At 43.3% G+C, this 15585-nt stretch overlaps 1 protein-coding gene and 1 long non-coding RNA gene across 3 annotated transcripts; both read left to right on the forward strand.

Annotated features, from left to right (window-relative positions):
- Positions 1 to 2401: 2401 nt before the first annotated feature.
- On the forward strand, positions 2402 to 9036 carry LOC106600891 (GTPase IMAP family member 8). Of its 2 annotated transcripts, XM_045714959.1 has the most exons (4): positions 2402 to 3013; positions 3131 to 4072; positions 4431 to 5015; positions 6947 to 9036. In XM_045714959.1, exons 2-4 carry the CDS (start codon positions 3274 to 3276, stop codon positions 7021 to 7023), a joined length of 1461 nt encoding a protein of 486 aa, XP_045570915.1. In that variant the 5' UTR covers positions 2402 to 3013; positions 3131 to 3273; the 3' UTR covers positions 7024 to 9036. The 2 variants fall into 2 exon arrangements, with proteins under 2 accessions (XP_045570915.1, XP_014048124.1); XM_014192649.2 differs by having other exon boundaries at positions 2403 to 4072.
- A 1042-nt stretch (positions 9037 to 10078) lies between these two features.
- On the forward strand, positions 10079 to 13201 carry LOC123741895 (uncharacterized). The gene is made up of 2 exons (XR_006769419.1): positions 10079 to 12357; positions 12798 to 13201. It is a non-coding gene; the product is annotated as an uncharacterized lncRNA (long non-coding RNA).
- The last annotated feature ends 2384 nt before the right edge of the window (positions 13202 to 15585 follow it).

A 15585-nucleotide genomic window follows, 5' to 3' on the forward strand; every position in this document is an offset into this window, starting at 1 on the left:
TTCAGGGCAATGTATGGTAGAAGATGAGACTCACCAGAGATACCTCAGTGGACTCACGCATAAAGAATGATAAAGGCCTCTAGTGGCCAAAAGCCTGTTTTAGCATGGGCAGCACATAGAGAATGATAGAGAAAGCATCTCTATATCATTCCAATTATGGTATCTGTGAGCGCATGGGCAACGCCATTGAGGCAATCTCCATTTTGAAGTTGTCCATTTTATTCTTCTACTATGCAAACAAACTGAAAGGGTACATACTGCCACCTGTTTCATGTTGTTTGAACAGGTATAAAGCTATAGGGTTTCCTATAGGATTTCCTGCAGGATGTTTTCTGTTATAATACTCAGTAATACTTGTACAGTATTATCATTCATCAAAATCTCTATAGTATTCCTATCGTGAGCTTTGATAGTATTCTATATTTTTTTGTAGTTCTTCAAGCTGCTTAAGAGCTCTCTCTTATCATTCATGTACTTATTTCAATGAAGAACCTTTTTGTTCATTGTCATACTTGTTGGTTCAGCTTGTTTTCCCTTTTCTGCTTATTATTTTTACCTTTATTTAACTAGGCAAGTCAGTTAATAACAAATTCTTATTTACAATGACGGCCTAGGACCAGTGGGTTAACTGCCTTGTTCAGGGACAGAATGACAGATTTTTACCTTGTCAACTTGGGGATTTGATCTAGCAACCTTTTGGTTACTGGCCCAACACTCTAACCACTAGGCTACTTGCCACCCCAAAGCACCTACTTTTAAAATCAATGTTATTTAAATATTTCCATTGCCCATGTCGCAAAAAAAAATGGTAGATCCAACCTGTCTCAACTCCAATTGAATGGATTGAAGAGCAACTCCACACTTTATGACTTATGTAGAATTTAAGTTATGCAAATCATATTTTACTCATATAGTGTGGCTAATGGTAGGTAGCTGATGGTGTAGAATTATTCCATTTAGATTACTTCAAAAACAGCCATTGTGTGACTATTCAAGTAGGCTACATCACAGTCAACATGTCAGAGCACATTCTTAAATAGAAAGTAGCAAACATATACATGGAGATATTGTTAATGAATAGCACCAATCATGCTGCAGCACCCTCAGCACCCCTACTTCCACAGCTATGCATAGAGGGGTCATAGTGTGTAGCTACAGACAAGACTTCCCGTGATGTAGCCCAAACCATTGGGACGCTACAGACGTTTTCGTGAGAAGACCAATTTTTCGGATGTCTTCTAACTCCAGGTCTGTAGCTCTGCCACCTCCAACCGCAGATGCGGAAGGCCGACAGAGGCCAATGTAGTGGATTGAGACGCAGCCCATGGAAGAAAAAAAACATATCTGTAGCTTAGACAGATTGTTATGGGGATTTTTCTGTTAGGCTAATTCCATTTCCGGACATCGACTCTACATCTATTTACAAATCTCAGATATTACCATGTTATTGCATCATTTATACCATGCTATAGATCTGAATCATGGAAATGTACCATGGTTTTAGCTTTGAAGTATGATGGTACTGTCATGCACCTAAATAAGACCAAGATATTGCATCATTTATACCATGGTATAGATGTGGATCATGGAAATACCATGATTTTAACCTGCACTCTACCATGGGTCACATTCTACCATAGTAACGCATAATTATGGTAAATGGTACAATCTTTATTAATTGTGCGTTACCCTGGTACAATAGCAGTATAATGCATTAAATAAATAAACCCACCAAGGTCAAAAGAGGTTGGTTGGTTGGTATTATGATGCATTTATATACCATTATGGACAAGTTTCTGATAAAGTCAAGAGGCATTAGGCTACTATTGTTGTTCCTGGTTTGTTTAACGTCAAAGAAAAAGGGAAATAGTTGATGTGAAAAAGGGGTAATACTTTCTGTATTAATAGTACCGTTTTTTGCTTATGTTTGGGTTCCCTGTGTTGCCAACTAGAAATGTGGGAGAATGTGAGATATAGCTATGGTACCCTTATCTTTGGCATTTTGTAATGATGATTTTTTTTTGTATTTATTGTTATTTAAAGTCAAGGGGTTTTGTGCTTGTTTCGGCCTGCAGAGGGAGCCGCTCAATCTAGTGGTTGCTTCACATGCTCTCGCTCTACAGTGGCTCTCGCGCTAGGCTGCCTAAATGCATTTTTCCTCCTCGTAAAGCTGTTGCAAAGCTTATTTGCTGTGCTTTGTGTGGTTCCGTTTGTAAGACTGGCACAAGATGCTCACATGCTAAACTGAAATGATTCATAAGAGTCATGACTCTTTGGTTTGAATTATAAGTAGCCAAAATGTACAAAACCACACATTTCTGGTCTGCATTTCAAATATTGTCTTTTCTTGTTAATACCGTATTTCAATATGATCATCATCTCTTTCCCTCTTCCCTCATATTCTCCCTCTCTCACACCTGTTCCTCCAATGTCTGTATAATAAATAGTGTTCAGCATTGTGGTTATACTTCCCACAGCTGTAACCACAGCAAATTCTCTACAACGATGCTCCCCACTTCGTCTCTGTCTGCAGCAGTATGTCGTGCTCGGTGTGGGAGCAGCTCCCTTGTCTACTTCCCCTCAATATGACCAGTCATTTCCCTGAAGCTGCATGGTGTTAACTTCCTGTCTGCACAATATTCGCTCTTGAGAAGATAAATAAATTAAAAAAGAGAAAAAATTAAGTTCCAGGGAAGAGGGAGCAAGACAGAAAGACATACAGAGAGAAAGGGAGAAAGAAAAGGGGAGAATGAGAGGAAGAGAGAGAAGGAGTGACAAAGAGAGAAAGGGGAAACAGAGAGAGAGAGAGAGAGAGAGAGAGAGAGAGAGAGAGAGAGAGAGGGGGGAGGATAGAGTGAAATGTTCTGCGATTGAAGGAGAGTGAGAATGAGAGAGACTAGAAGAGGAAACCTTTTTGACTGCCAGTATTTTGTGGACCAGTCAGGATACACCATCTAACAGATTACCGGTGTCCCCTGAAGGAGCAGGAGGCAAAAAGCATGGAGGTGGAGGGGTGAGTAAGAAAACAAGAGGCTACAGACAAAATGGCTACAGTCTCCACTGGTTCTGAATTTGGTACCGGTAAGTGAGTTTACTTCTGGAGTCTCTGCTCCTCTATGTTTCGCTACAGATATTCATCTGCACTCTTCCATGGACAATCCCAACGGCAGCTACTGTCAGTTATAGCTCTCTCTTCTCTGGCCATCTGGCAACATAGACATTAAAACAGGACAATATCTATCACTCACTACCTTCCTGCCTTGGAGAGCTCAAATGGAGAGTCCAAACATCTGCCAGTCGTTGTCATCTCCGACAGTTGAACCTATCTGTCATCTCCCGGAGCGTAGGCTTCTGTTGCTGGGGGGACCAGGAGCTGGGAAGAGCACCACAGGGAATGCCATCCTAGGTGAGGAGGTCTTCCAGACTGGGACAGAGACTGTCCACAGCACCGTTGGCCACGGGGGGGTCTGCAGGAGGCGTATCACTGTGGTTGACACCCCAGGCTGGATTATACCCCATGACTCAGAGGATGATAACACCGGGGCCCCGCCAGAGCGGGCTAGCAAGGAGGGACCTTGTGTTGGTGCCACCCTCTGTCCCCCAGGGCCCCACGCGCTCCTGCTGGTGGTCCCCGTGTCACAGCCCTTCACAGAGGGCCACAGGAAGGCAGCAGAGAAGCAGCTAGGTCATCTAGGAGGAGGGGCCTGGAGGTCCACCATGGTGCTCTTCACTGGGGTCGACAAGCTACCTGAGGGGACGTTCGTAGAGGAGTTTATTGCAGCTGGGGAGCCCCTTCAGTGGCTGGTGGAGAGGTGTGGTAACAGATACCATGGCCTGGATAGTAACACACACCAGAGTGGGGATGACAGCACGGTGAACACACAAGTTCAGGAGCTGCTGGAGAAGGTAGAGGAGCAGGTTAAGGAAAACCATGGCTGGTATTTTGCAGTAAACGAACTGATTCTGCTAGAGGAGGAGCAGGCAAGGAAGGCGGTGGAAGAGAGGCGGGTGAGAGAGGAGCGGGAGGAAAGGGAGAGGCAGAGACTGCGGATGGTCGGAGGGCCTCCCAGAGGTGACCAGCTCTTATTGCTTCACTGTTAGAAGAAATGGTTTTAAAAGGGTTCTTCGGCTGTCTCCACAGGAGAACCATTTGAAGAACCCTTTTAGATTCCATGTAGAACCCTTGGTGGAAAGGGTTCTACCTGGAACCTAAAAGGGTTCTTCAAAGGGTTTTTAACAACGGTTAATGTAATAACACTGGTTAACGTTGTTACAGGGTTCTCCCATGGGGACACCTGAAAAACCTTTTTAAATATAACCTTCTTTTCTAAGAGTTTTGTATACTTGGCATAATAGTTCCTAAAAGTTCAAAGGTTTTAATAAATAGCATACATGTTATAAAGCTTTCTATCTCTCCCTGTCTCTTCCAGAGCTGAGGGTCCTCTTGTTGGGCTGGAAAGGAGTGGGAAAAAGTTCTGTAGGGAACACCATCCTGGGCCGGCGGGACTTTGAGTCTGGAACAGAGACGGAGCAGAGCCTTAGGAGGCAGGCTGAGGTGGCCGGACGCAGGGTCACTATCGTTGACACCCCTGGCTGGGACTGGTTCTCCGTCAGACGCACCCCCAAACACGTCAGACAGGAGTCGAAGCGAGGTGCCACCCTCCTCCGGCCTGGCCCCCACACCCTTCTCCTGGTGCTGCCCATCATCTCTACCCTCACTTCACGCAAGAGGCGGACCTTGGAGGCCCATCTGGAGGGCCTGTTTGGTGATAGGGCGTGTCTCCACACCATGGTGCTGTTCAGCTGCGGGGATTGGCTAGGCCGAACGCCCGTCGAGGAGCACATTCAGAGGGGAGGGCGGGAGCTCCACAGGTTGTTGGAATACTGTGGGAACTATTATCACGTGGTGGACAGCAAGATGCCGGGGAAGGACACAAGGAACATCTCAGATCTGCTGGACAAAATAGAGGAAATGATCAGAGAGAATGGTGATGAGGCCTTCTTGCCAATACAGAGTGAGTAGACAGTCGATGATACTGAACCGCTCTCTTCTTTCCCTGCTGTCATTAATTAACTTCTGGATGAAGTTCATATATGTTGTTATGATTGTTTTGTCAAGCATTTTTTGTTATACAGTAAAGTTTTAAGGCCCCTTGACTTTTTTCACATTTTGTTACGTTACAGCCTTATTCTGAAATTTATGAAATTGTTTTTTTCCTTCTTTATTCTAAAATGGATTAAATCATTTTTTCCCCTCATCAATCTACCTCATAATGACAAAGCAAAAACTGGTTTTTAGACATTTTTAGCAAATGTATAAAAAAAAAAAGAAATATCAAATTTACAAAAGTATTTAGACCCTTTGTTGAAGCACCTTTGGCAGTGATTATAGCCTCAAGTCTTCTTGGGTTTGACGCTACAAGCTTGGCATACCTGTATTTGGGGAGCTTCTCCCATTCTTCTCTGCAGATCCTCTCAAGCTCTGTCGTGTTAGATGGGGAGCGTTGTTGCACAGCTATTTTCAGGTCTCTCTAGAGATGTTCGATTGGGTTCAAGTCCGGGCTCTGGCTGAGACACTCAAGGAAATTCAGAGACTTGTCCCGAAGCCATTCCTGCGTTGTCTTGGCTGTGTGCTTAGGGTCAATGTCCTGTTGGAAGGTGAACCATCGTCCCAGTCTGAGGTCCTGAGCGCTCTGGAGCAGGTTGTCATCAAGAATCTCTCTGTACTATGCTCCGTTCATCTTTCCCTTGATCCTGACTCGTCTCTTGGTCCATGACGCTGAAAAACATCCCCACAGCATGATGCTTCCACCATCATGCTTCACCGTAGGGATGTTGCCATGTTTCCTCCAGACGTGACGCTTGGCATTCAGGTCAAAGAGTTCAATCTTGCTTTCATCAGACCAGAGAATCTTGTTTCTCATGGACTGAGAGTCTTTTAGGTGCCTTTTGGCAAACTCCAAGCAGGCTGTCATGTGCCTTTTACTGAAGAGTGGCTTCTGTCTGGCCACTCTACCATAAAGGCCTGATTGATGGAGTGCTGCAGAGAGAGGGGAAAACCTTCCAGAAGGACAACCATCTCCACAGAGGAACTCTGGAGCTCTGTCAGAGGGACTATTGGATTATTGGTCCCCTCCCCGACCAAGGCCCTTCTCCTCCAATTGCTCAGTTTGGCTGAGTAGCCAGTTCTAGGAAGAGTCTTGGTGGTTCCAAACTTTTTCCATTTTAGAATGATGGAGGCCACTGTGTTCTTGGAGACCTTCAATGCTGCAGAAATGTTTTGGTATCCTTACCCAGATCTATGCCTCAACAGAATCCTGTCTCGGAACATCAAAATCCTTCAGTTTAAGCTAGGAATATCAGTTTTTGCATGGGATGTGTCTCAATCCACCGCTTACGCCTATGTCGGCCTTCCACATCTGCGGTGGAAGGTGGCCGAGCTACAGCGGTGTTTGTCACACCATGAGACATCCCAAAAATCGTTCTTCTCACGAAAACGTCTGTGGCATCTGAACGGTTTGGCCTAACTATTATGACTACTGTATGGAAGGGGGAAACTCACGAACTAGATGGTGTTCTCCGTTTTGCTCTACAACCCCCACAAGTGTCATGGGACTCGTCTGAAGGTAACCCATACAAACGAAGGGAAGTATGAAGGCAGCTTTGTGCCAACAAAGATAAAGGGGTAAATATATGTCCCAAAAAAACAACATATTTCCTGAGGTTTCTTATATATCCTAGATATATGACAGACACTTGAAAACGTTATTCCTTATGATTTGTTTTTTGCTAGTCTTTTTTTTTGCCATTAATTAATGTGTTATTCAATGTGTTTCTATGGGCTATAGTAGTAAAGGCCAAATTCAATATTTTATCAAATTATTTTAACATTCTAAACCCCCCCCCCAAAGTTTTGAGATAATTGTTTTTTTTGTGTGTTTGACAGTGGATGAAGAAAGCCCTGAGTCATCTGAGAACAACAGCCCTGAAGAGGACTGTAGCAGAGGATGCCAGCTCCAGTAGTGACAAGGGAGAGAGTAGCCAAGAGCACATGCTTACACACTGTAAGGTGGACACACTCTCACACCCCAAGCCAAAACATTCACATTTCAAAGTGGCCTGGTGTAGAATTACACTGGAAATTAAATGAAATAACACACAATGCCTTCAGAAAGTATTCACACCCCTTGACTTTTTCAAGGGGTGTGAATACATTCTGAAGGGACTGTACATGTATTCAAAGTAGTTGGGTCATTCTTGAATTGCTGTGGCATTTGCGTCCCTTGCCTTTGCAACCATGAAAAACGCTTTAAATGGACAAATAATTGCACATCATTCATGTTTTTGTTTATATTGAACTGTTTCTCAATGATAAAACATAATGCAAGTCCTTTATACTGCAAAACTGCATGCAGTACTTAATGCAAGCACATTGTACTGACATATTTTGGGCATTAAGAGATATCTATCTATTATTTTGAATGCTAGAAAGTGACAAAATATTGTATAGTTCAATGAAAACAAATAAAGGCTATCAACAGCCAAGAACAAAAATGTATATAATAAAAATATATATTTACCAAACAATATATGGGGGATTGGAAATGATGCTTATAATTACATTGATAGAAGTCACAATCTCTCTGCAATATTAAAGCTGATCTCAATACTCATTACAAAAAATATACAAGGCAACAGTAAACATATCGTCCCCCACGAATGATGCAGCCTTGGGCCAATTAATAACAACAATTCAAACAAGGGTGACACTTTATTTGAAGGTACACATATGAGCCACTAATTTCTAGTTTATAAGTATGTATATAAGTAGCTTATTAGGCCTTTATTATGTGTTATTAGCCATATATTATGCCTTAAATAAGTTATTTGTTATTCAAACATAAGGCATGTAATAATAACCTCATTATTAGCTATAATAAAGTCATATTTATTGTTAATAAATATCAAGTTACACAAGAAACTATCTCAAGCTGGAACTAATAAGGGCATAGCACCTCAATACGTGTTCCCTATTCTGAAGTGTGACTATGTTTTTACTTGCTGATTTTTTTTCTCGTTAATGACCTCATTGGACAGAAAGGGGCACACCTCCCTCATATATACCATATACAGCCAACATTCAAGATACATTTTTATGTAATCAATTAGCAACTAAACCATATATAATTCCATACGTTGGCCGTTTGGCATATAATGTGGCATACTTACTATGACTATGATATGGGGTTGCCTCACCTGATGTGGTTGCCTCAATTGAAATGTAAATGAAGGGCAATTATATTGTGAGCAAAATTATTCGTCATATCACTTTAGTAAATTATTTTTAAAGGGTTAAAGACTTAATATTTGACCTTCTATGGCCTCCATTTAAGAAAATCCTAATTTACCTAAAATGTGTCATTGGTGTTACCATCATTGGTGATACTACTCCTACTGTGGCACAATTCTATCATAACGGTAGAAATTATTTAAAGTCATTAAGCTGCCCTTTTAGTTGAGTTTGAAATGGGAAGATGTACCCAAATACATTTAAATATTTAAAATCTAGAGAATGGACGTTTCCAAAATCCCCAAATGCCACTGCAATTCAAGAGCGACCCAGTTGTCATTGTTTCCCTCAAGAAGTTATGGTAATTGAAAATGCAACTACGCATTATGAATACATTGTCTTATAAATGCATGTGTGGTGAGGATCCTAAAGATAAATGGCACTCTTAAAATAATCACATCAATCTTATCATTTTATCAGGCTTTGGTTTGTATCGTCAGAACAATACTAAACTGGAATGTAGTAATGGATGTTCTGTAACAGCACTGCCGTGTATTATTGAAATCTAACATTATATTTTTATTTTAAATATGGCAACTCTGACACTTATAAATGCTTTACTGACTGTTTTATCTAGTAGTGCATTGCAGTACACATATTTAAAAATACATGCACATGATGTTATGTGAATGTTCAATTGCACTGAAATTCATGGAAACATGTACATTAAAGCATTTTGCACTGTATGTACTGTATATTGTTACGATATGGGGTGGTTGTTTAGTGTTAGCACATAGTACAGTGTTGGGCCACCCTGTTCCTGGAGTGCCTCAGGTACTGCAGGATTTTATCCCAACTGGGCACCACACTGAGCTACTTAGTTAATTGATCAGTTTAGTGATTGCCTAAATTCAACACACCTGGTCCTCTAGGTCGGTTAAATAAAAAACAGGACCACGGTTGCTTAACCCTGACATAGTAGGTGGACAGCATACTACCACTAACACGCTCCATCCCCAACCAGGTCAGGTCCTGTGCTCTGCCAGGAAGCCTTGATAAGCACACAGGTGCGGGCAATTAAGATTATCGTCAATCAGAGAAAGGTGGCCACAAGCCTCTCGGCCTGGCAGTGTTTGTTTTGTGTTAGCTTTAGTTTTGTACTTTTGTATATATTTATTTTGTCACCATGAACTGAACAAGTCAATAATCTGCTTGGGCTGGCCAACTAAGGGGTCAAAACAGAGCTGGCTCTGGACCCCGGTAAGTTTGCTGTGTCCTGGGCACATGTATACAACACGGTCCACATACTCTAACTTCTCACATAAATGCACATTTAAAATCAGGTTACAGCCGATGTAGCTAGGCCTAGGACACCTAGACATAGCGTGTGCAACAACATCAGTAGGGTAGCTAGCTGGTATCATAACATCCCTTGTGTAGTGATATGTGTAATGAGTGTGTAGTCTTAAAACATTAGGGGCTGGTTTCCCGGACACAGATTAAGCCTAGTACTTGGGACTATTGCATGCTCAATGAAGAATCTGTCAAATATACCAGGACTAACAGAAAACCATTGTAACTTCAGTCCAGTCCTGCTCCAGCCAGCCCCCACAGTCTTCAGCGACATTTTGTTTTCTGTGTGGGAACAGCTCCCTAATATGCGTCATCTGAATAACAAGTCACTTTCCAGAGAAGAGCTGCACTGTGTTCCCTTCCCGTCTGCATTGTGTACAATCTGTTCTCTTTAAGGCTGAATATGACAAGAGATACAAGAGAGTTCCGGGAATGTGAGGGAAAGACCATTAGAGAGGGAGGAAGAAAGAGGAAGGGAGAGTGAGAGTGGAGGAGTCTGAGAGAGATGGGATAGAATGTGAGAGCCAAGAAGAAGACTGCCAGCATCTTGTGGAGCTCTCTCTGTTTACACAGTCTAACACACTGAGACCATCCCCTGAAGAACTGGGAGGAGAAGGGAGGTGGGGCGTGAGAAAGAAAGAAAACAAGAGGCTAGAGTCAAAATGCTGGCTCTGAATCTGGTACCCGTAATTGAGTTTAGTTTCTGAATGTCAGGTATCCATCCGCACTCCTTCTTGCACAATCCCAACATCTGCTGTCAACTTTACAGCGGAAACTCAGACTGACTGGTGATGAGGCCTGACTACCTTCCTGCTGTGGAGAGCACAAATGAAGAGTGAAAACAGCCATCAGTGGTTGTTGTTGTCGTTTCCGACAAGAGAATCCATCTGTCATCTCCTGGAGCACCGGCTCCGGTTGCTGGCGGGGCCAGAAGCTGAGAATAGAACTACAGGGAATGCCATCCTAGGTGAGGAGGTCTTCCAGACTGGGACAGAGACTGTCCACAGCACCGTTGGCCACGGGGAGGTCTGTGGAAGGCGGATCACCGTAGTTGACACCCCACCCTGGATTACACCCCGTGACTCAGCAGATAATGCTACCGGGGCCCACCAGAGAGGGCAAGCGAGGAGGGACTGTGTGTCAGTGCCACACTCTGCCCCTCAGGGCCCCACACGCTTCTACTGGGGGACCCCGTGTCACAGCCCTTCAGAGGGCCACAGGAAGGCTGCAGAGAAGCAGATGGGTCATCTAGGAGGAGGGCCTTGAAGGTGCCCTTCACTGGGGTGGACAAGCTACCTGAAGGAACATTTGTGGATGAGTTCATCACAGCTGGGGAGCCCCTTCAGTGGCTGGTGGAGAGGGGAGGTAACAGATACCATGGCCTGGATTGTAACACACAGCAGAGTGAGGATGACAATATGGTGAAGACACAGGTTCAGGAGCTTCTGGAGAAGGCAGAGGAGCTGGTTAAAGACAACCATGGCTGGTATTTTGCAGCTAGGAGTAGGAGCAGGCAAGGAGGGCGGTTGAGGAGGGTGAGGGAGAAGGCACAGAGGGTCCGGATGATCTTTGCACTTTGTCGGGCTGGAAAAGAGTGGAAAAAAGTTGACAGGAACACCATCTTAGATCAGAGGGCCTTTTTAGTCGAGGACAGAGATGGAGCAGAGCCTGAGGAGGCAGGCTGATGTGGTCGGAGGCAAGGTCACCATAGTAGACACCCTCAACTGGGACTGGGTTTCTGTGAGGCGCACAATGAAGCAAAGGGCCACCCTCCTCCAGCCCAGCCGCCATATAACCACCACAGGTTCTAGGATAGGGTAGGGTCAGAGACCTGAACTGGGTACCGGAATGGAAAACACGCAACACAGGATTATCAAAAATAGTTTTATTACAAAGATCATGTACAAACAGGGCTGTACGGGGTGGGCTTGGAATCGCACCTAAAAGGAAAGTTAGTGTCTCAGTCTAAAGCACAAAATGGCTACTGCAATAATTTAGTGGTTACATGCAATGTTCAAGTCTTTAAAGTATCTTAGTCGGCACAGCAAAGCACACACTGTAATCAATAAGGATGAAATATCATAAGGTCTTCAGACTAAAGTGCACATGCAATAAATAGGCAAGCCCCTTAAATGTAACAATAGATGCCAAACACAAGAATGACCTCGCTGGCTGTCTACACAGCTAAACACAAGTGTACTCCGGATACTTACAGCTAACACAGAGACTGTATATAGAAGATGTCCTCTGTGAATGGAAGTTCGCAAGCTACGATAGGTCTAGTGTGAGACAGCAACAGCTCCATCCCTGTCTTTCCTTTTTGCTGCTCCAGGAAATGCACAACCATTTTGTAGGAACAGGTGGAGGTGCTTTCTGCTGAGCCACTTCTGCCACCAATCAGAACACTCAAACAATTCATTCAGACAGACCAATAGGAAAGCATATACAAATCACATGACAACCATAATTACTCAAAAAGAGGCAGCTTTACACCCACACCATCATCCTGGTGCTGTCCTTGGTCACTGACCTCAAGAGGCATGGTTCCACACCATGGTGCTGTTCACCTGCCGGGCTTGGCTGAGCCACACAGTTGTTGAGGAGCACATTCAGAGGGGAGGGCTTGAGTTCCGCAGTTTGGATCTGCTGGACAAAATAGAGGAAATTCAGACTGAATGGTGATGAGGCCTTCTTGCCCGTACACAGAGATTATGGTGAGTAGAGGATACTGAACTGCTCTCCTTTGTCTATGGCTCAGCACTATTGAGCTGATAACAGGATTGTTCTGATCCAATGTTTTTGCCAGCATTTGTGGTTGAAATTTAGTTCCGAACACCCACTATACCTTACCCTTTCTGTCTTTGTGTTGATGTGGTCTCTATACCTCAACCTCCCCCACCACCACCCTAACGTTTGCATGAGGTCATCAGTATGCTCCGCCTGATAGGATTATTTTGTGTATAACAGAGGACGACTGCACTGGCTTTGTGGACGAACACTCCTGCAGTGCAACTGGCTGTAGTTGTTTCATTTGTAGATTGGTTTTGCAATCATTTTACTAGACTTTTCATTTTTAATAAATAAATTGATGATAAAATGTTTTATTGTCACATACACCAGATGGGTGCAGTGAAATGTGTTTTTTTTTTTACAGGGTCAGCCATAGTAGAACAGCACTCCTGGAGCATATGCGGGTTAAGTGCCTTGATCAAAGGCACATCGACAGAACATCCGTGTGTTGTTGAATCCTACTGCAGCTGGAGAGAGAGACAGTTCTGACATATGGAATTGTTTTAAGATGGTCACACTATGGATTATTTTCTATTTCATTTATAATTTTAAGACCCTTTTAGATATAAAGAATATATACTTTTTTTTGTTTATAAAATATAGAATTTGGCCTTTACTACTATAGCCCAGATCAACGCATTGAATAACACATTCATAAATGGCAAAAAAAGATAGTAAAAAAAAGTATCATAAGAAACAAGGTTTTGAAGTGTTTGTCCTATATCTAGGAGATATAAGAAAAGTATAATAAATATGAGTCTCAGTCAACTTTGGACACACCTACTCATTCAAGGGTTTTTCTTTATTTAAAAAAATAAACTATTTCTAACTATGAAATAACACATACGGAATCATGTAGTAACCAAAAAATGGTTAAACAAATCAAAATATATTTGAGATTCTTCAAAGTAGCCACCATTTGCCTTGATGACAGCTTTGCACACCCTTGGTATTCTCTCAGCCAGCTTCATGAGGTAGTCACCTTGAATGCATTTCAGTTAACAGGTGTGCATTGTTAATTTGTGGAATTTCTTTCCTTAATGAATTTGAGCCAATCAGTTTTGTTGTGACAAGGTAGGGGTGTATACAGAATATAGCCCTATTTGGTAAAATACTAAGTCCATATTATGGCAAGAACAGCTCAAATAAGTGAAGAGAAACGATAGTCCATCATTACTTTAAGACATGAAGGTCAGTCAATGTGGAAAATTTCAAGAACTTCTAAAGTTCCTTCAAGTGCAGTCGCAAAAACCATCAAGTGCTATGATGAAACTGTCTCTCATGAGGACCGCCACAGGAAAGGAAGACCCAGAGTTACCGCTGCTGCAGAGGTCAAGTTCATTAGTTACCAACCTCAGAAATTGCAGCCCAAATAAATGCTTCACAGAGTTCAAGTAACAAACACATCTCAACATCAACTGTTCTGAGGAGACTCCGTGAATCAGGCCTTCATGGTCAAATATCTGCAAAGAAACCACTACTAAAGGACACCAATAAGAAGAGACATGCTTGGGCCAAGAAACATGAGCAATGGACATTAGACCGGTGGAAATCTGTCCTTTTGTCTGATGAGTCCAAATTTGAGATTTTTGGTTCCAACCGCCTTGTCTTTTGTGAGACACAGAGTAGGTGAACGGATGATCTCTGCATGTGCGGTTTCCACCATGGAGGAGGAGGTGTGACGGTGTAGGGGTGCTTGCTAGTGACACTGTAAGTGATTTATTTAGAATTCAAGGCACACTTAACCAGCATGGCTACCACAGCATTCTGCAGCGGTACACCATCCCATCTGGTTTGCGCTTAGTGGGACTATCATTTGTTTTTCAACAGGACAATGACCCAACACACCTCCAGGCTCTGTAAAGGCTATTTGAGCAAGAAGCCGAGTGATGGAGTGCTGCATCAGATGACCTGGCCTCCACAATACCTTGACCTCAACCCAACTGAGATGGCTTGGGATGAGTTGGACTGAAGAGTGAAGGAAAAGCAGTCAACAAGTGTTCAGCATATGTGGGAACTCCTTCAAGACTGTCGGAAAAGCATTCCAGGTGAAGCTGGTTGACAGAATGCCAAGAGTGTGCAAAGTTGTCATTAAGGCAAAGGGTGGCTACTTTGAAGAATCTTGTGCAGCCTGCTTCCATTGATCATCCTTGAGATGTTTCTACAACTTGATTGGAGTCCACCTGTGGTAAATTCAATTGATTGGACATGATTTGGAAAGGCACACAGCTGTCTATATAAGTTGACAGTGCATGCAGAGCAAAAACCAAGCCATGAGGTCGAAGGAACTGTCTGTAGATCTTCGTGACAGGATTGAGTCAAGGCAGAGATCTGGGGAAGGGTACCAAAACATTTCTGCAGCATTGAAGGTCCCCAAGAACAGTGGCCTCCATCATTCTTAAATGGAAGAAGTTTAGAACCACCGAGACTCTTCCTAGAGCAGGCCACCCGGCCAAACTGAGAAATCAGGGAAGAAGGGCCTTGGTCAGGAAGGTGACAAAGAACCCAATGGTCACTCTGACAGAGCTCTAACGTTCCTCTGTGGAGATGGTTGTCCTTCTGGAAGGTTCTTCCATCTCTGCAGCACTCCACCAGTTAGGCCTTTATGGTAGAGTGACCAGACGGAAGGAAGCCACTCCTCAGTACAAAGCACGACTGCCCACTTGGAGTTTGCCAAAAGGCATCTAAAGATCATCAGACCATGAGAAACAAGATTCCCATTTTGGAGATGATTCTGTCTCTCTGGGGAGGCACCAGAGTGTGGTGTTGATGATATTCATGGGGCCTGTAGCTGCTAGGCCTCTGATGGGGACCTTTACTGTGGATCCTGCTTTGTTTTTGAGGACTTGGTCCTGGAGGTCCAGTCAAATGAACAATTACCAAGTTATTAGGAATTATTCAAGGAAATCATTTACTTTTTTGAAGAGCTTATCCCACTGAACTGTGATTGTTTTTTTGCAATACCATCCCAAGATAATTTGTAGGTCTATATGTCCAATGTAGGTCTATTCCATGTCTTCCCATATTTAAAAGATGCCTGTGAACTGAACATACAAACTTCAACTGTGTTGCTGACACCAACCGCAACTGAGGAATCAACAGAACCCCCAACTTGTGAAAGCCTACTGTCTCAGTCACGGGCCAAGAACAGA

Source organism: Salmo salar, chromosome ssa03 (genome assembly GCF_905237065.1).
Source record: "Salmo salar chromosome ssa03, Ssal_v3.1, whole genome shotgun sequence".
In the NCBI taxonomy this organism is placed as follows: domain Eukaryota; kingdom Metazoa; phylum Chordata; class Actinopteri; order Salmoniformes; family Salmonidae; genus Salmo; species Salmo salar.